Source organism: Rhododendron vialii, chromosome 11a (assembly GCF_030253575.1).
Source record: "Rhododendron vialii isolate Sample 1 chromosome 11a, ASM3025357v1".
In the NCBI taxonomy this organism is placed as follows: domain Eukaryota; kingdom Viridiplantae; phylum Streptophyta; class Magnoliopsida; order Ericales; family Ericaceae; genus Rhododendron; species Rhododendron vialii.
In genome coordinates, this window is record NC_080567.1 from 30,681,098 (window position 1) to 30,704,412 (window position 23,315).

General features: G+C 39.0%; 4 protein-coding genes across 4 annotated transcripts; 2 read left to right on the forward strand and 2 right to left on the reverse strand.

The window, feature by feature from the left end:
* Positions 1-336: 336 nt before the first annotated feature.
* Positions 337-1,151, reverse strand: LOC131308804 (uncharacterized). The gene has a single exon (XM_058335828.1). The coding sequence runs from the start codon at positions 940-942 to the stop codon at positions 493-495; it is 450 nt and encodes a 149-aa protein (XP_058191811.1). The 5' UTR covers positions 943-1,151; the 3' UTR covers positions 337-492.
* Positions 1,152-3,312: 2,161 nt separating this feature from the next.
* On the forward strand, positions 3,313-9,833 carry LOC131308805 (transmembrane emp24 domain-containing protein p24delta3-like). The gene is made up of 4 exons (XM_058335829.1): positions 3,313-3,777; positions 8,745-8,957; positions 9,234-9,310; positions 9,428-9,833. Exons 1-4 carry the CDS (start codon positions 3,550-3,552, stop codon positions 9,570-9,572), a joined length of 663 nt encoding a protein of 220 aa, XP_058191812.1. The 5' UTR covers positions 3,313-3,549; the 3' UTR covers positions 9,573-9,833.
* An 857-nt stretch (positions 9,834-10,690) lies between these two features.
* LOC131308806 (F-box protein At1g10780) lies at positions 10,691-13,183 on the reverse strand. The gene is made up of 4 exons (XM_058335830.1): positions 12,973-13,183; positions 11,623-12,367; positions 11,255-11,535; positions 10,691-11,158 (listed from the first exon to the last, which is right to left on the reverse strand). Exons 2-4 carry the CDS (start codon positions 12,362-12,364, stop codon positions 10,922-10,924), a joined length of 1,260 nt encoding a protein of 419 aa, XP_058191813.1. The 5' UTR covers positions 12,365-12,367; positions 12,973-13,183; the 3' UTR covers positions 10,691-10,921.
* Positions 13,184-16,439: 3,256 nt separating this feature from the next.
* LOC131308807 (protein RETICULATA-RELATED 1, chloroplastic) lies at positions 16,440-23,074 on the forward strand. The gene is made up of 8 exons (XM_058335831.1): positions 16,440-17,003; positions 18,310-18,471; positions 18,573-18,665; positions 18,739-18,854; positions 20,740-20,838; positions 20,928-21,218; positions 21,394-21,558; positions 22,410-23,074. The coding sequence occupies exons 1-8, from the start codon at positions 16,632-16,634 to the stop codon at positions 22,660-22,662; spliced, it is 1,551 nt and encodes a 516-aa protein (XP_058191814.1). The 5' UTR covers positions 16,440-16,631; the 3' UTR covers positions 22,663-23,074.
* Positions 23,075-23,315: the final 241 nt, after the last annotated feature.

Below are 23,315 nucleotides of genomic sequence, written 5' to 3' on the forward strand. Positions count from 1 at the left end.
ATTTTACTTGATATAAGTGAATATGTAAAATCATTGTGATATAGATCGAAATTACGTGTAACATACACCAAAAAAAAAATATAATATTTGACCTTACGGTGTACCGGAACGGGTGCTTGGTAGCTGTGCCGAGCGGCCCATCCGTCCGCCCATCTTGGCACCGACGGCTTGGATCTAATCCAAGTGCATTAAAATTTGGACGGTCCGTTGCTCGGAGCCGTCGATTGCTGAGATGAGCGGCCAGATGGACCGGTCGGCACCGCTGCCAAGCGGGGTGCTTGGCAACATACCATGGCTTTCTCAATTTTTTCATTGAGCAAAACATAGCTTACCTTATTCCAGTACAATGCTACCTGATTTTATTTTCCTGAAAACCCATTTGGTGGATCTACCGTTCTCCAACACCAAATGATACTCCATCAATTGGTTCATTCAATAACAATACAATTGCATACAACCATAAACACAGCGAAAACAAGATAAACAAACCCTTCAAGAAGGATGAACCTTTTTGGAATTCGAAGAAATCCCCTTCCAAGCCGATCTCATCGAAGCGCCAGCCGAATTCATCGCAGCCTCGATGTACCTCTTGGAAGCAACGGTGGCTGCATTTTCCATCAACTTTCCCACCTTCCAAGCAGATTCACCCACTTGAACCAAACCCCGCAGCTCTTCCTCGGCCTCTCGGTCCATTTCCTCTTCGAACCGCCGGAACTCCGCCATGGCGCTTTCCATGGCAGAGTCCAACCACTCCTCCGCTTCCTTCACGGAGTCCACTGCTTCTTGTTCTTCTTTCTGCTGGTCGAGCTCCATTGCGACCCACGACTTGTAAGCCTCGACCTCGAAGAGTTTCATGAGATCCTCGATCGCGGACGGATCGAAGTTCTTGTCTTGGAGTGACCGATCGGAGAGGAAGGTGAATTGGGAGATGAGTTCTTCCATTTTTCTTCTTCTCCTTTGGTGTGTTTTGCGTTGGTGGTATAGATGGGGAAAGGGGGGAGGGGAGGGGAGAATGATATAAAGAGGGGGTAGTGTAGTGGATGGTTTATTTTAAGGTGGAGAATATGAAAAGGTTTTGCTATGGCCAGTAGAGTTGGCAACGGTCGGTTTGGACTGGTTCCATTCCATTGGCTTTAGAACATAAAATTTGTGCAATAATGATTCCCAGATCCAGGGATCCTGTAAGACGAGCTGCCTACATGACCTGTAGGGTGCAATTCTGTCTTGCGGCTTTTTGTAGGGTACCCTGTAAGTCGCATCTGGACTATTCATCTTGGGAATTAATGGTTCAGATATGATTCTCAAGATGAACAGTCCAGATGCATTGAACAGATCCTATAAGACAGCCCGCCCTACAGGATCTTTGGATCCAACGATTCCCAGCCAGCAATGAGCCTTTGTTACTGGAAGGTGAGATTGACCTACAAGATTAGTCGAGATGCAATCGAGCCGATCTAGGTTTATGCGGAACTATTTAGATTCCCATGTTTAAATTGAGCTAATCCAAATTGATGTCATTTGGGATCCTGGGTTTGGCATCTTTTAATCAGCAACAAAGTTGTACAATGTGTCCTCGCATCTTTTAATCAGCAACAAAGTTAGTTGTACAATGTGTCTTGGCATCTTTTAATCAGCAACAAAGTTGAACAGTGTGTCTTTTTTTACCAGCAGAAAGTTGAACAATGTTAGATGTCTAATTGAAGTGCTCAATTGTGCCTTGTTTGGATGAAATTTAAAAAAAAAAGTTTCAACTAAAAAAACACTCATTACCCCTACTTTTAATTATTATTCTCATTCTCTTTTCAATCATTATTTTTATTTCTCTCTCTATTTCTCTCCACTCATTATCCATATTTTCAATTATTCCCCTAATTTCTCTATTCACTCATTATCTAAAAACCAAATTCAAACAAGGCAACGAAAGGGTAAAAGGAACCATTTCTTGCAAATGGGGAGGGGATAAGCTTATCTCATTCATAGTAGGGGAATCTGGATTGTTGTAGAGTGGGCCACTAAGAATTCCGTTTGTCAAGCACCATGTAGCCGACTTCTTTGAATTTTTCATCATAAAGTGGCTTTTGGTTTCAAAGCTGCTTTGGCAATTGCTCATTAGGAAAGAGTACGAAAACTCTCTTAAATACACTCTTTTAACTCAAACTCTCAATGTGGAGCCAGCCTCAATTAAATCAATTTAATACAGTATTTTGCTTGCTATATGTTCTATTAGAGTCTATGCTTTTTGTCTCGAAATGCTTACGTCTAGGTGTAAGCGGTGGTGGTTATTTTTGTACTATTGTGATCGAGGATATCAATACCGTTCCATACCGGTAAGTAAATACCGTTTTAGACAGAATCTGGTACTTTGAACTCCATATTTCGTTCCGGTCTCAATACCGGTGCTTACCGGAGAATACCGACGATTTCGGGAAATACCGAACGAGATGGTATTACTGGGGATTTCGGTCTGTATTTTGCAAAGCTGGATCAGTTGGAAAAATAGAGGAAATAGAGGGGAAAAGAAGAAAATCGGAGCAGAGAACCGTAAAAAATGGTCGATCTGTGGGTGAAGTCTTCTTGTATCTTCAAATTTGCACGCCACTTGAACCTTTGGTCGACCTTTCTTCACTGATCGTGTTCTGGTTTCCCGCTCCATTTTCAATGGTTTTCCCTAGTTTTGGAAGATGGAGAGAGAATGAAAAAAAATGGTCTGGATCTTTGGGAAGATAAACATCCCGTGAAACGGAGTTTTACTTTTGGAGAAAAGTTATAGCATGCTTTCAGAGCACACCATTTTATCATTTCTTGTCTTTTTTTAGCCTACTACTTTTATTGAAATTGTAAAATTTATACAAATAAATTGTTTTAGCCTACAGCTTTTTTTAGCCTATACAAATAAAACTTAATTTTATAACTAGAAATATAATTTTTAACGCATATTTGTAAATAACGGCAAATTCGAAACGGTACCCGGTATCTCACCGGTACTGGTACATACCGTACCAGAAGAAAAATCGATCCCATGTCCGAAACGGTATTCAAAATCTTGGTTGTGATGAAATCTCTATGTGTGTGTCGTTTAGCATTATTATTATAATAATAATAATAATAATAATAAGCTATAGATTTGGACCAGTCCAACTCCAACGTGCCTAATTTGGTCTATGTAATGTTTGGGCCAACTTTAATCCATCAAAGAGAAAACGAAAGTAACCCGACCCGGCCTAGACAATAGTACTGCCCCGGCCCGGGCACATCCGGGTGCCCTTATCAATTTCTACATCCAGTTCACGCAATAACTCTTGGTTTTAATCCTGACACCAGCAAAACTTGCATTGGCAATATCCCCTCCCTTCTCCTTGTCCCAGGAAAAATTTCGCAGAAAAACCCCACCCGTGAGCAAGGGGGAGATTTCGATCGGTCCGAGGGTTTTCTCGTCTTCGATTTCGCTTCTTCGACCCCACGAAGATCAAAATTCCAGTTCACAGAGTGCCAGATTGACGATACATACATACACACATCTATATCTCTAGAGAGAGAGAGAGAGAGAGGATGGGGAAGGGTGCTGAATTGAGCAGGGGGTTGTTTTGGGCGGTGACGGTTCTGTGTTTGGCGAGCGATTGGATGCAGGTGGGGGAGGCCATATGGTTGAACCTTCCGGGGTCGTCGAGGACCAAGTGCGTGTCGGAGGAAATCCAGAACAACGTCGTCGTTTTGGGCGATTACGTCGTCATCTCCGAGGATCACACCGGCCACACCTTACCCACACTCACCGTCAAGGTTCGATCGAAATCCAAAACCCTCGTTCTTTTTTTCCCCGTTTGATCAGATTTTGTCTCATTTGTCCCTATTGGCGTGCGTTAGGGTTTCTTCATTTAAGATATATGTATATACTAGACGCCCGGGAAGACGTGATGCGGGTGCAAATAGGATTATGTAAAAATGGAGAAGTAAAAAAATCTTCAAATGAGATAAATCTGTAATGAAATTTGAAATGTGAAAGTAGAGAAGAGGAGAGGAGAGAAGAGAATTAGGGTGGCTGGTTTATTTTCTCTTCTTAGCAGTTTCTTACTTTCTTTGGGTGTTTAAAGGGGTAGTTAGGAAATTGAAAGTGTGAGCTGGCTTCATAACCGCCATTCAGACCAAGAGGGGTGTTCCCTTGATAATGTCAATAGATATATGTATGTATGTGCGTGTGCGTGCGCGCGCGTGTAGACTTCACGAATCATGTATATGATTTGATCATTTAAATTTCTCTCATTTATCCTTATCGGTGTGCATTAGGGTTTCTGCTTTTAATTTTCATTGTCTAGATATATGTGTGTATTGAGTCCATAATTGGACACCTGGGCAAACCCGATGCTTGTGCAAATAGGATTATGTAAGAAAGGAGAAGTAAAAAAATCTTGAAAGGAGATAAATCCACGACGAAATTTGTAATGTGAAAGTAGAAAAGAGGGGAGAAGAAAATTAGGGTGGCAGGTTTTTTTCTCTTCTTGGAAGTTTCTTTGGGTGGTTTAAGGGGTAGTCTAGGAAATTAAAAAGTGTGGGCTGGCTTCATAACCGCAGTTCACACCAAGAGGGGTGTGTTCCCTTGATAATGGTAATAGATGTGTGTGTGTGTGTGTGTGTATCTTACTTCACGAATCATGAATATGGTTTGATCATTTAAATTTCACTGGTCTTCTCTTCATCTACATTTATTTGTGTGTAGTTGCTAATTTCTTTACTGGTTGCAAGTTATGATGACATGGATGCACGATTGACTAGTTTTTTCGCTGCTTTTCCTTTTTGTTGGAACGCCAAATGACTTACTTTCTTTCCTGTTTCTCAATCTCTGCCTGAATTCAGCTCATACACTATTGTACATGCTAAAATGATTGGTTCATTCGTCCGTAGGATTTTTGGGTTTCACTCGTGTCTTATATAGTTATATGGATCAATTTTTTTAGTTGTGAAGGCTTTGATTGAAGGCTTAACTTGACAATGTTATACCCGCAGATGTTACCTTAAATGGTATCACCTTCTGCCTCCAAAAGGGGAGCTTCCCGTAACAAGGATGCTCAATAGATAAGTGTATTTGTGCATTCCTATGATCCTCTGTTAGGGAAAAAAAGAGACTGCATGGTATGCGGCAAACCCCCATGGAAAAATGTACATTTTTTCAATAAGTACTGAACAAGAGCCACAATATACTATGTTTCTCATTGATTTCCCATGATTTACCAAATTAACAGGTTGTGAACCCTACCATGACTTTTGGCATTGTTTGAATGTAACGAAAAGTTAACCTATAAGTTTCTCAACTAGTGGGTCTTTTAGGCAGAGTTTTCCTTCATGCTTTGTGTGTCTGATTAAGCATTGATTGTTGTATTATGGGTAGTTGGTTGCTTTTAGACACTGGTGCTTTCGTGTCTTAATAGCATCAATCGCTTGAAAGGGTTCCTACCAAACATTACTCTTTCCTTGAAAGACAACAAATGGCCTTTTGCAGTTATAAGAATGAGTAAATGTTGTAAAAGCATCTTGACTTGCCGTTCCAACTTGACCTATTGTGTTATGGTAACTATATCATCTGCAGGTAGCTTTACTGCATCTCTTGTTTCCAATTCAATATAGTTAGCTTCTTATCTTCAGCCAATATGTATCATCCCATCTCATTCATCTTAGCTGTGGGAAATGCTTAGGAAGGAGGTTAGGTGGATGTTCCTACGTTATTTCAGAGCAATGATTTTAGAAGAGGTTTGAATGATTCGTTGGTGGCCTTGACTACTAAGAACAAGGGGCAGTTTGGAAGATATTAGACTATTAGAGACTTCTAGCCTATCAGCATGGAGGGGTGAACAAATTGGAGAAAGTGCTAGCTTTGCACTTGAAGGAAGTGAGAGGTTGACAAATTGGATTGGTAATTGTGGCTGATGGGACAGGGCTCTAGATTGAGTAGTAGGGCTTTGTGATTTATTTGCATGTTGGATATTAATAAGGCATATGCTCATGTTGAGGATTGCATCAAGGACACCTTGTAACCTTGGCTTTTCATCTCTATCATGGAGGTGTTAAATGGATAAATTGATGGGCAGCGCAAAGAGGTTTTTTTCCTTCGGAGGTTCTAAGGTTCGAAAGTTGGTTCTTTGTTATCAATTTAGTGTTTGCTCCATGACATGATCTTGTGATTTCTTATGATCAAATGTGCAAGATACAGTCGTGTAACTGCTTTGAGGTTGTGTCAGGGTTGAATGTGAACATAGGGAATCGACCTTTATTCGAGTCAATGATGTGCCTACTTCCTGGTGCGGAGTTTTGGCTTCCATTTTGGGTTGTCTTTAGGAATTCTTGCCATATTGATGCTTACCCCTAGGCTCTTCGTATAAGGCAAGCTATGCTGGATTTCAAAGACGTTATGCAGCGAAAGAGAGAATGTTTGTCTAAATTGGGTTGGCAGCGGCTTACTTTGAGTAAAAACACTTCATCAAGTTTGTTCCCAACTTCAGGTCTTAATTTACTATGGTTTTAAGTGGTGCAAAGAGACTTTCTTTGGTATGGGATATGAGATGAGTTACATATCATTTGTGGATTTTGTGGTACAGGTACTGATTGTATCATTCATAGGGAGGCCATTTGGGGTTTCAGGAGCTTGAAAGTATCAATCAAGCTTGTTCAATGAAATGTCTGTGAAAGTTTCAGGTTATGCTTGCGAGTGGAATAGATATTAGAAAGGGTGTGGGAGTTGTCTTCGATCGAAGTTGTTAGTGTCACATGATTCAGGGATTCCCAAGGTATCCAAGCATGGTGGAATGGTTTGCTGAGCCATGCTCTTGGTTGTTAGGGTGGTTGCGAAGGTTTGCATTCAGAATCATCTTTAATGCGCGCAGGAGAAGTTGGAGGTCTTTCACTGCTTCTCTTTATTTTCATGACAGGAGGGTTTAAGAGCATATCTTTCCACAAAAAGACGGTCTTCTGAGTTTCTCATATTTTGCCTCCCATAGAAAGTAAATGATTGGGAGGTTGAGCAGTTGGTAGCCATTATTGGAATTCTTATGCTACTCCTCATAGGAGAGAGAGAGAGCGATAGATTACGCGATTCGTACAATTTGTAACTTGCCTAGGAGTCAACAAATTCATTTTGGTGTTTAACGCGTAAGAAAGGGACATCAGCTAATCAAATCATCTTCTTTTTCTTTTGTGTGTGTGGTCTAGAAGCTTTTTCTCCTTGTTTCTAAGTATGCTTGGCTTCGTGTGCATGCTCTCACTGGGAATGTGATGGATTTTATCCAGTCTGGAAGGGGGCAACAGCCTACTGGTGGGAAGATAAGGAAAAAGGCTTGGTTTGGTGTCTTGCACGGGTGGGGATTATTTTGGAGAGCGCAACCGGAGGACTTTCAATAGGGTGGAATAACCTATGATCCGTCCTTGGAACGAATTCTTCGACATTGTCGAGTCTTTTCAGCAAATTACGTCCTATTATTATTTTATTCTGTATTTATTTATATATTTTTATTTTATTTTATTATTTATTGGCTTTTGCTAAAATATTCCCTCTCAGTGCATAAATTATCATCTGCCAAGAGAAAGGGGCGATTTTATATTTACAATCCATTTGGAGTCTCTCACACCTCAGTTTTGCCTTTTAGCATATCACATGGGGAGTGTGAGCAGCTTAAGTAGAGTTTGAATATCATTTTCCAAACCACTTATAGGACTATGCAAACTATACCATGTAAGCTATTGTATCATTTTCTTGTGGGTCCCAGCCCAGTCAAGTAAGCAGTAAATTGTAACATGTTCATAAACTGTGTGGTCGTTACGATCAAAGTGCGAGATGCTGTTACACATCCAGCACCCTCTCTAGATTTCTTATTGCCATTAAATACTACTGCTAAATGAAGTTTATTTTCTTGTCATGCTTCAGAAGGTAAGAAATAATGATTTTATCTCTTGTAATTTCTTTCTCCTAGGCCATATCTCTTGTGAGAGTGTTTCTGATGCGTTATTTGCCACCTTCATATTCCTTGCTTTTGTTGATGTTGGTTCGGCTTTTCTCTTTGCTAGATTTAATGAATTTTTTTCAGTTTTTGAAACAGACCAAGAAAGCAACAAGAAGGCATAAGCTGTTTGCAGTACTTTCTGAACCTGATATTTGCTCTTGAATGATAGGATACTCATGTCACAGAACTAAAAGGTTTAACGGTTGCAGTTTTGAATGAACCTAGATAACCTGTCTCTTTGAGTATGCTATAAATTCAGGTCAAGTTAACAGCCTAAGTGGTGGACTTTAGACAACAGCATGCCCTCCCTCTCAGTCAAAAACATTATTCTCTGCACATCCTCCTTTCTGTTGCCACGTCAAGCTAAAAGACACGTGTATGAAATCCAGCTCAGTAGATTTTCAAGACTAGAGAATCAAACTGGTGACTTTATCTTGTTGGTCCTTGGCAGGTGGTTCTATAGGCTAAAATTCTCACAGAGGAGGGACCTTGTCAGTTGTTTTATTGCCCTTCAATTGCGTGTATTTTCCCACTTGAATATTGCCATGTATTGGTTTAATTTTTGTTGTTGCCAAGTCTTTTGAGTGGTTGTCTTCTCTTTTTATTTCTGGATTGATACAAACCTACCTGAAAAAAGAAGTTTGAACTGCTAGCCAAGCTCATCAGAAGTGCGAGTCTAATTTATTTTATTAAACATATCGCGGCACTTAAAAATTGTTTCTGGCAAACTAGTTTGAATAGTTTCTTGTGTTCTTCCTGTAGGTAACATCACCCTATGGCAACAATATTCATCACCAGGAGAATGTGACACATGGTCAATTTGCATTTACAACGCACGAGGCTGGCAACTATCTGGCATGTTTTACGGTGGATGGGCATTATCAAGGAAGCGGAGATGTGAGTGTGAATCTCGACTGGAAAACTGGAATTGCAGCTAAGGATTGGGATTCAGTTGCGAGAAAAGAAAAAATTGATGTGGGTACTGTTAAGTATTCTTTTTTACTTTGTTTTTTTTATCAGGATTTTCTAGTCGTACTCGAAATACAACCACTTTGGCATTGGCCAATAGTCCTAAGATTCTAAACACGAGCAACAGGATGTTGCTAGCGGTAACTTTCTTTTTCTTTTTTAATTTTGAAGAATGCTTTATGGGTAGAATTTCTGTAACTATGAAACAGCGGCCTATAGTTTTTTCCCACGTTCCTGGAAATTGAGTTACGATGTTTTCATGCCTTGATTCTAATTGCACAGGGTGTTGAGCTTGAGCTGAAAAAGCTTGAAGGAGCAGTGGAGGCTATCCATGAAAATTTGTTGTATCTCAAGAGCAGGTAAATTGTTACTATACTTGGATGCATCTAATTATGTTGCTTTGATTTTATGTTTCCCTTTCTTTACTCTAACTCTCTTTCCCCCAACTTCTTCGGTTTGGGGTTGTAATCTCGCAGAGAAGCAGAAATGAGGACAGTGAGCGAAACAACTAACACAAGAGTGGCATGGTTCAGTATTTTGTCCTTGGGGATCTGCATTGCGGTCTCTGTTACACAGTTGTGGTACTTGAAGCGATATTTCCTAAAGAAGAAGCTGATATAGATTCACTGATTTACTACTGTTATATGACAGCAGATGAGGTTCTAGGAGCACATTGTTTCTTTATCTTGTTTTTTGAATTATGCTGAAATTTTTCGACACCATTTCACATGGTATGCAACTTTTCATAGCTCTAGCTTCGAATGATGGGAAATCAACAGTTAGTGAGAAAAGAGTGAATTTTCATCTCATTGTATGGAATGTCATTACCCATCAAGACTCTGCATTTTCTTATTCTAGTAATCATACTCTGCGAATTTCGTACTTACAGATTGTCAATATGACTTCAAATGGAATCAACAAGAAACAGATCCATTTCACAGATCCCAGTTTGTTAAGTTCATGAGGTACGAGTATTTACTCAAGTCGTGGCTCTGCCTTCAAGTTCCACAGGGAAAGTATTTCCAGATTTATGCAAAATGTGTTTTTTGTTATCTAGTTGGTCAACTCGAAGATTTGAAGAAAACATGCAAAAATGTGGTCAACTTATCCTGTTATATTCCAAAAAAAAATCAATTCCACAAATACATTCGATGATAAAAAAAAAATTCATAATTAAATTTACCAAATCCTACTGAATTAGGAAAATAATTCAATTTAATTAGAAAAACAATCCAATCCAATCCCACTATATTAGGAAAGCAATATAATATTAGGAAAGTAATATAACATAATATATGTATATCATAATGAAAATGGTAAGAAAGTAATTCACACACTAAGAGAATGAAAACATAAACATGAAAAAAGAGTAGGATAAATTCTTACATGGCATGAATAAAGAAGATGTATATTTAAATATTCCGAAAGTATTTCCAAATTTATGCAAAATGTGTTGAAACTTATGACCAGTTATGGAATTAACTAGTTTACAGCATGTGTATCCCTTGCTCATGTTTGTGGTAGATTTTATCGAACTCCCAAATCTATACCCATATCGTTTCTCTTCTTGAAAAACTCTCTGATAGTTCAACTACACTAACCACAAGGGCAACCTCTTTTTTTTCAACAAATCGCATCAAGTGTATTGTTCACCCACAATAAATCATTCTCGAGGTAGTTAAACTCAGAATTCAATGTGTATGTGACTGAATTATAGCACCAAGTTTCACAACCCCTAGTCAGCTCAAAATCATATTATTATCACTTCCCAAACACAGCAACAGCTTAACCCAAATGAGGGGCTAAATAGAAAGCAAAAATATTCATGAGGTTGATTGTTAAACAGTTAAAGAATGGTCCAACATTTGTCAAGAACATCAGAATTTTAGGCAGTCACTGACTCAATGGAATACAAGAAACAAGAATGATTTGGATTAGATCAAGGGGAAAGTGCTCACTCCCCTGAGCCTTTATTCTATTGAAACAATCTTGCGGTTCAAGCATCTAAACCTGCAAATCTCCTGGAAGAAATCATCTGCACTGCTATGGCTGCTCTTCATATCAAGTATCCTTACAGTCATCTTCTTCAAATTCTTGCCATACTTCACCATCGATTCAAGAGTATTCATCTTCTGCTCAGCATTTAATGGCGATCTCACTGTGATCACTGTCTCCTCAAGGCATGGAATCACAAATCTCGAATCCACCTGCAAAAGGAAAATAGTATCTTTGTTTTAGACAATAATTCTTGGCAACCATTCTTCTGCCTAAAAGGAAACAACGTAATGGATTTAGATGATTACATTTTTCAAGCTGTTTTTCTGGCAAAGAGCAGCAAACATGGCACCATGCATATCGAATTTTTGCAGCTTGGGATGGGTGTTAAAGAAGTCTACAAAATCAATCTCTGGAAATGGCAGAAGGGCATCAAAATCCCCAGTGAATTCCACCTTCATATAGAGATGCTTCACCTCACTCGCCAGTTGAAGCACTTTGCTTATTGCATCCCAACACCACTGGACCCCTCTGATGGACAAGAATTCAAGAGCCACAAGTTTCTCAAAATCCACCATGTAAACTCTCCCTGAAAGTAATGAGAGAGAAGAAAATCAGTAAGCCAAATAACAATAAAACAAACGGGTTTAAAGAAAATTTATGTAGCTATGGGTACCAGAATTATTGGCAATGGAAAGGTTCCTCAAGCATTTGGTCTCAGGAACCCTAATCCAACTGCACCCTTGCACTTCAAGCAATTCAAGCTTTGGAGAGACGACAGAAAGCGAACTGTTTCCCAAACCATAAAAATCCAGCTTGCACTGCTCTAGCTGAGGCAGCTCAATTGAAACAGACCTCAACCCCTCGCATGCAAGCAAGGATAAATGGGTCAAATTAGGGCATGCTTTCAGTACATTAGACAAAGCGGGGTCCTCCAACCGCGCACCAACTATTTCAAGATTCCTAAGCTTCTGAAAAGTATTCCATTTTGGGGAGTGGATCATAAGGACACCCCAAAGTTTCAGTGACTCCAAATTCCAAGCGGCTCCAATACAGTCCAGTTTTGAATTGTTGTCGTTACAAATCTGCTGTTCGAAAAGATTGTCCATTCGGAGCTCAAGGTACTTGAGGGATAATCCTTGGAGAGACAGCCATGAAGAAAGGCCGGAGCTAGTGAAAGGGCAATAAACCACCAGCTCTTCTAGTCGGAAAACTGAGGACACCATTTGCCTCACGATGCTTTCAGAAGTGTGGTCACCAGTTAGGTTATCGTTAAGGTTGCGAGGGAAGTAGAGGGCCTTAAGATAATGCATCGAGTCTTTCCATCGCTTGGAAACGCAAGTGCACGATGCCACATCCTTGGCATTGCCCATGTTTGACAAAATGTACTGGATGATTGCATCAGGCAGTGAGTCCATTCTCTGAGGATACATATCGAACAAATTGCAGTCAATTATCAAAACACTGAGAAAAATCAAAATATCAACCGAACCATAGGATTTCTACATGGTATTGAAACTCAGACACGACATCACAATCGTGCACCCGCTGAAAACTGATTCTTTATAGCAAACAAATGAGTGAAATGTACAAACTTATCTCATGGTAGTGAGCAGATTTATGTGAACCACATTGCAATAGACCAAATAAGCGATGCAAATGGGTAGAGCCACCAAGTACAAGTACAAGTAACTATGACCACTTGGGTTTGTGCTAGAATGTGCTTAATGACTAATTCAGCGATCTAGAAAAAAAAAAAAAACGATTTGTCAATAACTGCAAATCAACAGGTATGAACGAACTTAATAGCTGAGACAAACCCACACTACTACACAATTCAGATAAAACCCAGATGAGAGAAAAGGATCACAAAAACTAAGCAGAACCCATGTATTGAATGGATTTAGGAGCAACCGAAATAGGGCATACGAATTATTTCGCACTTTTGAAAGAAAAAATGAAGCAAAAATACAGGTGTGTGCAAGCATCCGCTTGTAACAAATGTAACACGGGCAAAAGAGCTTACGATGAAGATTGGTTATGCAATTGCAGAGAAATGGCCAAGAGACGGAGAGAGATTTATTAAGCTTCTTCTTCTTCTTCTTTGCTTCACAGTTCTCTCTCTCTCTCTCTCTCTCTCTCTCTCTCTCTCTCTCCTTATTTTATGTATGGAAGAGAGAGTGAAAGTAGAGAGGGCGCGCTATACAAAAGAACCGGGTTGAATGAGGGCTTTTCAAATTTCAAAACAAAACCATGAGAGAAAAAGTGAGTGGTAATTTTTCTACTGGGAAAAAGGCTGAAAATAAAAACCCGCTGGTTTTTTGAACTTTTTTGAATTTTCGACCGTTCCTACGGTCCGGCGCCTCGGTGAAAAATCTAGTTTCAGATCTAAATCAATGGAGATTGTGGGCCATTGAATTAGATGGGCTACTACTATCTTTGGGCCTTCTATATTGGGAAAGCAGGGGCCCTGTTATGGCCCAACACACAGCAGTCCCTACTGTGCCCATTTTTGGTCTGGCCCAACTTCGAGATCGAAGTTCAATCTCTTCGGTGGTGGGCTTGGTGGCCCATGGGTTTTCGACGGGTCAGAAATCGCTGGTTCAAGGTGTGCTATCGATGAGATAAATAAACAAAGGTGTGCTATCGACGGTGCCTCTTTGAATCTTGGGGCGGTGGCCTCATGGCTTGGGTTTTCGGACTCCTCTTACTCCCCTTGCGGCACAGTGCTCAAGAATCCCCTCCAGGTTCGAAGGCTCTATAGTCACTTCCAAAGGCCGGTCATCCCCTCCGTTCCCTTTTAAATAGGGCATATTCAGTTCTAGGGAAAATAGTATAACCACGTTCATTTTATACACTCGCTCATAATCATGTGTGGGATCCACATGCCCAATTTACATGCTCACTGTCAATCATGTGTGGGACCCACACACATCAGGTGTGAGTGTCATTGTAGAAGTGTTGGGAGTTGTAGTGAGGTAGTCTGTATGAGTTCCGCATATGATTGTTTGTGAGTGAGTAAAATGGACGTGTAAGTGGGTGTGATCGTAAAAGTGTTGACAGTTCTGGTAAGCAACTTACTATTATATACCACCTTGTTTGATAGTTTTAGTGCCCCTAAGAGAAATGATAGACGCACCAAAACCAATGTGCATGTAGGATGTGGCTTTCCGCTAAAGTAAATGTGCTAAAGTTTCATATTTTCTCGAATTTAGTAGATCATTCTACTCGCATAACTTAATTAAAATACTATTATTCAGAGAAAAATAATTTGACTATTGTTATTAGCTTGTATTCTATTTAGGCCTATTTTGGCAAAATAATCTATTTATCTTGTTTTGTTTATCATCTTTATTCAATTTTTATTGTAGTTGTTAGTTTTTTTTTTTGTGGATTATTGCTTCTTTTTGACGAGGTGAATATAAAAAGTAAAAAATTACAATTGAAACTCAAATTTTTAAAATAAAGAAAAAATTAATCAAATTTTTTTATCTTTATTTTAAAATTTTGGGTTTCGATCGTATTTTTTTCTTTTTAGATTCATCTAGTCATAACGAAGCGATAATCAATAAAAAAAATTTAAAGAAAATCTAAAAAATACAATTTTTTAAAATAAAAATAAAAAATAAGCGAAACAAATTATTCCGCCTTGAGAAAAAATTCTTTCCACCTTAGGTGAAAACCATGGGGTTTCCACCACGCATTGCGGGCCCCGCAATGTATTTTTTCAGTAATCTAAACCATTTATCTTGTAAGGCTCGTACAGTAGTCATTTCTCACAAAAAAAATCATATTTATCATTAAAAATTAAATCTTAGTTTATAAAATAGACGGCTATGGATAGTTTAACTTTAACTAATCTACCGTTGATTTTTTAAACCAAACTTCAATTTTTTATATACCTATCCATGTCCGATAAAGCTTATTTATTGTGAAGATGTACTACTTTGCGAGTCTTACAAGATGAACGATTCAGATTATTATAATTTACGTACGGTGGGACCCACAATTGATGGTGGTGGTGGAAAATTTGGATTTTTCATCTAAGGTGGATGAAATTTACACTCTTTGGCCTTATGGCTAGTTCTAAAATCATTTTTTAAAAAATAAATATTTATTTTACATTTTTAAACTAAAAAACTGTAAATAAAAAACAAATTTTGGATTTTTTTGCACCGTATAAAATATCTCATCGAGATCTTTCAAATAAGATCCATATTGCATATTTTTAGATTTCAATAAACCCAATATATTTGAACTTGAAATTGTCTTCTTAAAAAATAAAGACTTTTTATTTCCCATTTTGGAACAGGCCTAAATAGGCGGAGGCAACACCCTTGTCACCGATCACAATTAGAGGTGTTAAATGTGTCGTGCTGTGCCGGCCCGGCTTGATTAACTCCATGCTAACCATGCTTTGTGTCGTGCCGGCCCGTTTACAGTGTTTACTCAAAGGGAAAATGATGGCCCATGACGTGTTTTGATAATTAATACTCTCTAAGGACATGCTAAGAATAATTGTTAATGCTGAAAATGTCCTAGGTAGGTATTAATTATCAAAACATGTCATTGCCCGTCATTTTCCCTTACTCAAATCGTGCCATACCGGCCCGTTTACTTAAATCATGTCGTGTCGTGCTATTTGCCAATCGTGTCGTGCTGTGTCGTTTGCCAATCGTGTCGTGCCGTGCCAGCCCATTTTCTTAAATTGTGTCGTGCTGTGCCGTTTTTCAATCTTTTCGGGCCATGTCGGCCCGTTTACTTAATCGTGTCGGGCCGTTTTAAGTCGTGTCGTCCCTGTGCCGGCACATTGCCAATCAATTTTCATCCGAATATTATTTCAAGGGTTGTATTTGTATTGAAATATTATTTGTAATAAAGTGGAATCCGAAATGAAAATGTAATAAAATTGTAGTATTTGTTACTTTGTATAAAGCCTATTCACTAAAAAAAATAAAAAATTTTACCGAATAAAAATTGATAATTTTTTAAAGGTAAAAAAAAGAGGATTTTTTAAAAACATGAATTTTTAAGAAATTGTTTTTTTTTAAAATTAAAAGTCTTAGTTGTTTATTTTTTTTGAAAATTGAAAAATGCGAAAAAATATTGAATGAGGATAAAAAAAGCAATTTGACTTATTTAATAAATTATATATTTTTTTGTTTGTCCGTGTCTCGTGCCGTGTCTGTGCCCGGCTAGAATTGTGTCGTGCCGTGCTGTGCCCGTCCACTTTCCGTACCGCGACCGTGCCCTGTCAGGCCAACTTTTGTGTCGTGCCCGTGCCATGCCGCCCACTTCCGTGCCTGTGTCGTACCCCGTGCCCACTAAAACCGTGCCGTGTCAAGCCAAAACCATGCATGTGATGAGCTGTGCTACCCCGTGCCCGTGCCGAGCCATGCTGGTCTGACCCATTTGACAGCTCTAATCACAACCGGAGACAAACCGGTAAACTAGTGCAAATAATCCCCCCAGGCAGTCGACCCACTTCACGATTCGGGTTTGTCGCCTACTCGGGCCTTACCCATCATCTCTCTCTCTCTCTCTCTCCCTACGATCACAACTGGAGAGAGAGAGAAGAAAACAAAACCCTCCCGTCATCGTATCCATCTCCCTCTCTCTCCATGAAACTCTGAACCAATTTTCCCACTATCCAAACAAACAAAACCCCATCACAAGGTAAACCAAATGTATCACTCCGCTTTCCGTACCGCCCAACTCATGCCAATCACCAACGCCCAAACCATCCCAACCACCAAGACCTTATCTCTTGAACCCCTAATCCCCCTTCACCGGCGACTGCCTGTCTCCGCTAAGTTCCGTAGGGTCCTGGTCGTCTCGGGAGGCGATGAACGCAAGGTTCTGGTTGCCAAGTGTTCGGCCGCGGCTGCGGCGGACAGCGCAGCGGTGCTGGAGAGTTGTTTCAGAGTAGAATCGGGGCCGGCGGTGGTGACGTGTATGAAGAAGGGGGGGCGAGGAAAGTCCGGTTCGATTGGGACTTTGGAGAAACCGAAGGTGGAAAAGAAGCCAAAGCAGGAGGACAAACCTTCGCCTCCTGAGGTATTGTTGTGTTCGTTTATCGAGAATGGTGATGTTTTTTGTACTAGATGAACGCTATTCATTCAGTTGAAACCCTTATTATTATTACTAATATAATTATTCAGCAGGACCCTCCGCTCTCGCGCATAATCATTCATTTGAAACCCTTATTATTAGCATATAGAGTATATATTAAGTTGATCTCTATGACCACTGAATTTGTGATGCTGAATTGTGGAGAGTCATGTCGTTTTATTTTAAAATCTTACTGTATCCCTTAAAAAAAAAAAAAAAAAAAATCTTACTTATCCCTTGTCAAAAAAAATAAAAAATCTTGCTGTATGTCGTTATTATCCATTGAGAAAATTGTTCCAATTGCTTTCGCGAATGCTAACCACTTAAATTCTAAGATTGTTTAGTGGTCAGCAAATAGGTGACACCTACAGCCTTGTTGCTGCAGCGCATGCTGATATAAGTCTTCAAGGAACTGTTTCATCGATAGTTGATGTCAAGGAAAAAGGTCCGAGATAGAATAGATGAGTAATAACTAAAATGGGAACTGGGAAGATAGATCTTAGTTGCAAGAAGTGGGTGCGAAGTCAGGAGATGGAGCAGGGACGGGAGAGCAAGAGCACATAGAAGATCATAAGATTGGAAACGTCTTTAGTAATGCACATCGGTTGTATGAAAATACATATTCTAGATATTGGATATGTTTGGTATTACAATGTCTCAAACTACGAGATTGATGAATGCATACCAGTTGCAAGTTAATTATAGTAAATGTAAGTCAATTATATTATGCGTTATAATAAATTTTAGTTTATTCTTTTTCTAGTATCTTCTGGTTGGTGCAAATTTTCCTATATTCATAGCTCTTCTTCTATTTTTTGTGGGAGAGTTTTTGGCTCGGCTGGGAACAAGATTCCTACTATATGGGAGTGAGGTTTTCACAGGACTCTGACTCTAGAGCGAGGGAGCAACGTTTCGGGTCGATTTGCGACCCCCAATAGGAGGATCCTGCAACTAAGAGACAGATAACTGAGATTCTGCTATGCTAGGGGTTCTTGACCTAAAATTGACTCTCCAATTATCTTTAATAGGAATTTTGTAAGAGTTGACATAGTTGTCAGACACCTCAGGATGTATTTGTAGCCAAACTGTTTAACTACTGTTGCCCTAGATCCTAGTTAACAAAAAGACAATACTAGCAAGCATCCGACTTTTAAAAGACAAAAAGTTTATCAGATAACAAAATGAATGCCCCTAAGAGAAAAGCTTGCTGTGAACTAATAACTCTCATGGTATTTTCATTGAATCTTTGTAGCCTGAAACTGGAGGTGATGGTGGCGATATTGGAAAGAAGATCTATCATGGTGGTGGTGATGGAGGCGATGATGATGGTGATGATGATTACTTTGATGACTTTGATGATGGAGATGAGGGAGATGAGGGTGGATTTTTTGGGAGACGGCTTGTATTTCAAGAGGTTAGGATGCATTCAAGACAAAAATGTTGATTCTTATGATGTTTAATTTCGATGTTGTTTGATTACTCTTACACGGATAATGATTAGTGTAATGTTACCAGCTTTTTGGTCGCAAGTTTGTTGATGCAGTTCTATATGAGTGGCAGAGGACATTGAAGGATTTGCCTCAAGGACTGCAACAAGCCTGTCAAATGGTGCAGTGTTTTCCTATTGTTTAAGTTTGCATTAAAATTTAGGCTGAGTTCTAATATGCGCTTGTGCTTCCAGGGTTTGGTCAGCTCAGCCCTAATGGCAAAATTTCTTGCGATGAATGCCAGGCCAACCACTACGAGGTTCATTTCTCGGAAACTCCCTCAAGCAATGTCCAGGGCATTCATTGGCAGGTAACGTTCAAGATCCATGGCCTTGCATATGATGCTTTCAGTATGTTAATGCTTTTGATTTCTTGAGTTGAGTTGTGAAGAAGGGGCATTGTTTTTATCAAGAGGTTCACCACATGGATCATGTGGTCGTGAAGTCTTTTGTTTCAATTGTTTGTTAAGATATACTTAAGATAGATTAGAGATGTTCCTAAGAGTGTGTGAGGTGTATGTCCATGTTGATGGGCAAGGCACCACCCTAGTCCTATGATTCTATCTGTGCTATGCATGTACCACCTTACAAGTTAAAAACAAGTTTGTGAATTGAGAAAACATGGCAATCATGTTGAGCGAAAACGATACTAAAGAAAGGAAACTGACGTACAGATTTCATGTGATAGAGGAGAATATGAAATAGGCTCATTTTCTTCTTCATTGGAACTTACTTAAACTATGGGCCTGCTGTGAGGCAGTGCTGATAAGCAGGCTATTTTTACTTGTAAATTGTAATTATGCCGATAAATATGATTCATGAAACTTAAAGGTTAGGATATTGTATTTGAGTCCTCTGTAATTTTATGGCTCTTTGAGAAGATTTAAGGTAGTACTAGATAATTTAAATTCTATGAACATATTTTTTCCGCGTCTTTACTCATGTAATATGCGATTTGGTTTCCACATTTGTAGTTAAAATGTAACTACATTGCTATTTTAAACTGTTTGGAAATAAACTTCTCAGGATCGTTAGCAATTTAGGAAGATGTAGACCACAAACATCACAAATACCATTGGTGCCACTTGTATAAATTTTTGGAATTGAATATGCTACATTCAGTTCTCTGCTTTAGGAGACGGAGTGTTAACTCACTGGGAGATATCAGTACGAGTATTATTAGGTTAGACCCGTCACCAAAGTGATGTATATTTTTAATAGCAAGAAACGGGGGTGGGAGAGGAGGATTATAGAAGCTCCTTGTTTGGGGGCACTAGGGAACCTTTATGAAGAATATATAAACTTATGAAGCAGTAAACTTAGTATTACATAGGACCCAAGGTCGGCAAAACCCACCTGATTGATCAATTACCAAGGATAGAAGCTCCTTGTTTAGACGATCCCTACAACTAAGAATTGGAGCCAAACGCAAATGCTTTTTCTGTTTTTCCAAACTATAACTAAATCTTATGCTTATAAACTAAATCTTATGCTTATACAGTTATACTATATTTGGGTAAATATGAATAAATCTATTCATAGTTTCTTGTTGATATGGAATAAATGTTTTTTTGGTATTTTGTCGTTATTTCACATTTTGTCTTGCTTGGTAGCTCTTCTAATATTTCTTTTGAGATTCATATGCTTGAAAGGTTCTAACCTAGTTGGGAACACGCTCCTTTTCTGATGGGAGCCGGGTTCCTAGAAGGTTCTGGCTTGGGAGCACGGGAGCTAGGTTCTGAGGCGGATTCGTATGCCCGAACAAAAGTTTCTTGCAACTAAGGATGAGATACCAAGGAATGTCTTCACATTCTTTTCTTGCTCTAGTACCATAACTAGAAATGACATACAGTCCTTAATTTTGTTCTATCATGTAGCGACAACCATATGCAATCATTGTTTTTTGTGTGAAAGCTGACTTTCTAGGGCTGATTTTCATACCAAAATAGATGATTGCTTATGACCAGCAAATCAGTTGTAGGATCTTTGACTTGTATGATTGCTTGTAATTAGGGAATCAGTGGTAAATAGCTTAATCTTTGGGATTTGATAGTTGTAAAAATTCCTTTTATAGAAAACTGAAGAGAATGAGAAGAAGGTCTTTGTAGTTTTCCAAAATTTGGATGGTTTAGTGCTTAGAAAACATTCTGTTAGCAGTTGAGTTAATTTTGATTGTTATTCATCTTTGTTTGGCAGGATGCTTGCAGATCCGGCATTTTTATATAGGCTTCTTCTGGAGCAGGCTGCCACAATTGGCTGCTCTGTTTGGTGGGAGTTGAAAAATCGCAAAGAAAGGTGATTACCTTGTTGAAATGGATACAAAAGGATGATTTGCTTATTTGAATACAGCAACTCAATAATTTGTTTCTTTGATGTGATGATAGGATTAAGGAGGAATGGGATTTGGCACTGATTAATGTTCTCACCACCACTGCATGCAATGCCATTGTTGTGTGGTCACTTGCTCCTTGCCGTTCCTATGGAAACACTGATTTGCAAAGTACCTTGCAGCTTCCAAACAATATATTTGAGAAGAGCTACCCACTTAGAGAATTTGACTTGCAAAAGAGAATCCAATCTTTTATTTACAAGGCTGTAGAGTTATGTATGGTCGGGGCAGCTGCTGGTGCAGCGCAGAGTGCTTTGTCACATCTGTGTGCTAGTAAAAAGGATAGGTAGACAACACTCTCTGAAGATGTTCTGTTTTAATCTTCTTATTTGTTTCATCTGTTATGCTTTTAGTTTTCAACAAGATTGATTTTGGGTTTTCAATCTCCATTCTCAGTCGCCTTTTTGGCTGAAACCACTTTCCTGGAATTTAATTTTGGCAATCCTTTGGTTATCTGGCAGGTTGTCGGTTACAATTCCTGCTGTGTCAACTAATTCACTTGGTTATGGGGCTTTCCTTGCTGTAAATGCTAACCTCCGTTATCAGCTGTTATGTGGAGTTGATAGAACAATGATGAACTATTTTGATGCAATTGGATTGGCCCTCTTTTTCAGTACAGCTTTGAGGTATGTTCCTTTCCCTCTGACAAGTAGCAGTTGTTTTAAGTTAATCGTGATTATGGTATGTACTGTGATATCCTTGTAGTCTGTGGGACTTGGGATAATCTCATAATCCTAAGAAGCACACAATTCTGAAGGGGTATGTATCATGACACAACACCCCTCGCCCAATTAATCCTCTTCATTCGGCCTTATGAATTTTAGAAAGGTTTTGTTAGATGGTGGGCGTGATCAATGACGTTTAAAATGTTTTATCTTAAATTATGTGTGTTTTAGTTGTTTTGGGTTTGGTTAGAATTCGTGATACTTATTGTTGTTAAACATGCGGGTTCTTTTTGTGTCAATTAGGGTTCTGTTTCCTTTTTCATTACTCATTGGTACATGTTATTATGCTCCCTCAGTCCCTTTTTGTTTGTTCATTTGGACCTTGCAATGTTTTTAGGAGACTGGGACATGTATTTAATGTCTCCTCGAAAGTTGGATTAGATTCCCAACATTTCCCCTTAATCCACTTTTAAGTATATCTATTGCTATAATCATTTAATGACAGTTAGATTTGAAAATTTTGAATCTTTTTTTTTTTTTTGTTATACTTTTCAAAGAGGTCTGATTTTGGTGGGACATCCAGAATACAATAGAAGACTAACAACAAGGGACGAAAGAGCATGTTTAAATTTCATTTCGCCTGTTATGTCCTGTGTTTTTCTAAAAATCTTCATTTCCGTGTCATGTTGCTTGTCCTTCGGCTGTTACTTTGGCCATTTCCTTTCTCCTTTTAACTCCCTCCCTGCCTGTTCAAATTGTGTCTTCGTCCCTGCACCTCCATTTGATGTAACTGTGTTTCGAAACATGTGCAGGCTTTTGAATGTTCAGATAGGAGAGACATTGAGGCTGGGTTGGCTTCGGATAGAAGCCGATCCACTCGCTTATTCAAACCATCACTCAAAGGCTTATATTAGACCATCCGAGCCTTACAGTCCTTCAAATTGGTTCCATTCGAAGAATGGCTTTGTTTCTGGGCTTGGGCAAGGCGACCCTGCTGCTGATGGAGAAGGAGCGCTTCCCAAGGCTCGGAGAAAGAGAATTGTCAAGACAAAGGTGGCATCATAACTAGTTTACGCAATAGTTACTAGCATTCTGTTCAATTTTGATATGCTGCATGAAGTTGAAGCAGCTGAGAGCTGCGATATCATCGGTGATCCCCCCTGGGTAGAGGTTTGCTACAAGGAACGAGTTGATTTTTTGCATCCAGGCAAATATTAGAGGAGGTTTTTTTTTCCTTGTAATTTTTTACCCTTCATGTTTTTTCTAGCTTCAATGTGTTTTTATCCTTGTGAGGTAGGGTACTCTTATGTTGCAAGTCGATGTCATACTCAATTTTTTTCTAGTTCTTGTTCCCAGAAGAGGACCTGTTAGGCAATCTCTGATAATTATGTTTGCCTGATTCTCTTTGTTACGGCTAGGGTCAAGAACCCTTGGAATTTTTTTAATAAAAGCTGAAGATAAATGTATTTTTATCTCATGTTGTGATTTCAGGCTGTTGTGACTTGTGACAATTTGCTCATATGATACAAGCAGCTGGAGTTCATAGAAAAACTGAAACAACTTTTGGAGTAATATTAGGAATTCATTCTTACCAGATAGTAGCATTTTATTTTAACCGATTAGAGTTAGCTGTTGGTTAGCATTTTTGTTTCTCTGAGAAAGTTAAGCGTCGTCGAGTCTTGTCAAAGACAAGATCATTTAATGAGGGTTAGCTGTAG

Coding starts and splice junctions, on each gene's coding strand:
- LOC131308804 (XM_058335828.1), bottom strand. CDS start 942: ATGGAAGAACTCATCTCCCAATTCACCTTCCTCTCCGATCGGTCACTC.
- LOC131308805 (XM_058335829.1), top strand. CDS start 3,550: ATGGGGAAGGGTGCTGAATTGAGCAGGGGGTTGTTTTGGGCGGTGACG. Junction 3,778..8,744: donor TACCCACACTCACCGTCAAG/GTTCGATCGAAA, acceptor TTCTTCCTGTAG/GTAACATCACCCTATGGCAA. Junction 9,311..9,427: donor TTGTTGTATCTCAAGAGCAG/GTAAATTGTTAC, acceptor GTAATCTCGCAG/AGAAGCAGAAATGAGGACAG.
- LOC131308806 (XM_058335830.1), bottom strand. CDS start 12,364: ATGGACTCACTGCCTGATGCAATCATCCAGTACATTTTGTCAAACATG. Junction 11,536..11,622: donor TTCCATTGCCAATAATTCTG/GTACCCATAGCT, acceptor CATTACTTTCAG/GGAGAGTTTACATGGTGGAT. Junction 11,159..11,254: donor AGAAAAACAGCTTGAAAAAT/GTAATCATCTAA, acceptor TTCCTTTTGCAG/GTGGATTCGAGATTTGTGAT.
- LOC131308807 (XM_058335831.1), top strand. CDS start 16,632: ATGTATCACTCCGCTTTCCGTACCGCCCAACTCATGCCAATCACCAAC. Junction 18,666..18,738: donor TGCAACAAGCCTGTCAAATG/GTGCAGTGTTTT, acceptor TTGTGCTTCCAG/GGTTTGGTCAGCTCAGCCCT. Junction 21,559..22,409: donor TTTTTCAGTACAGCTTTGAG/GTATGTTCCTTT, acceptor AAACATGTGCAG/GCTTTTGAATGTTCAGATAG.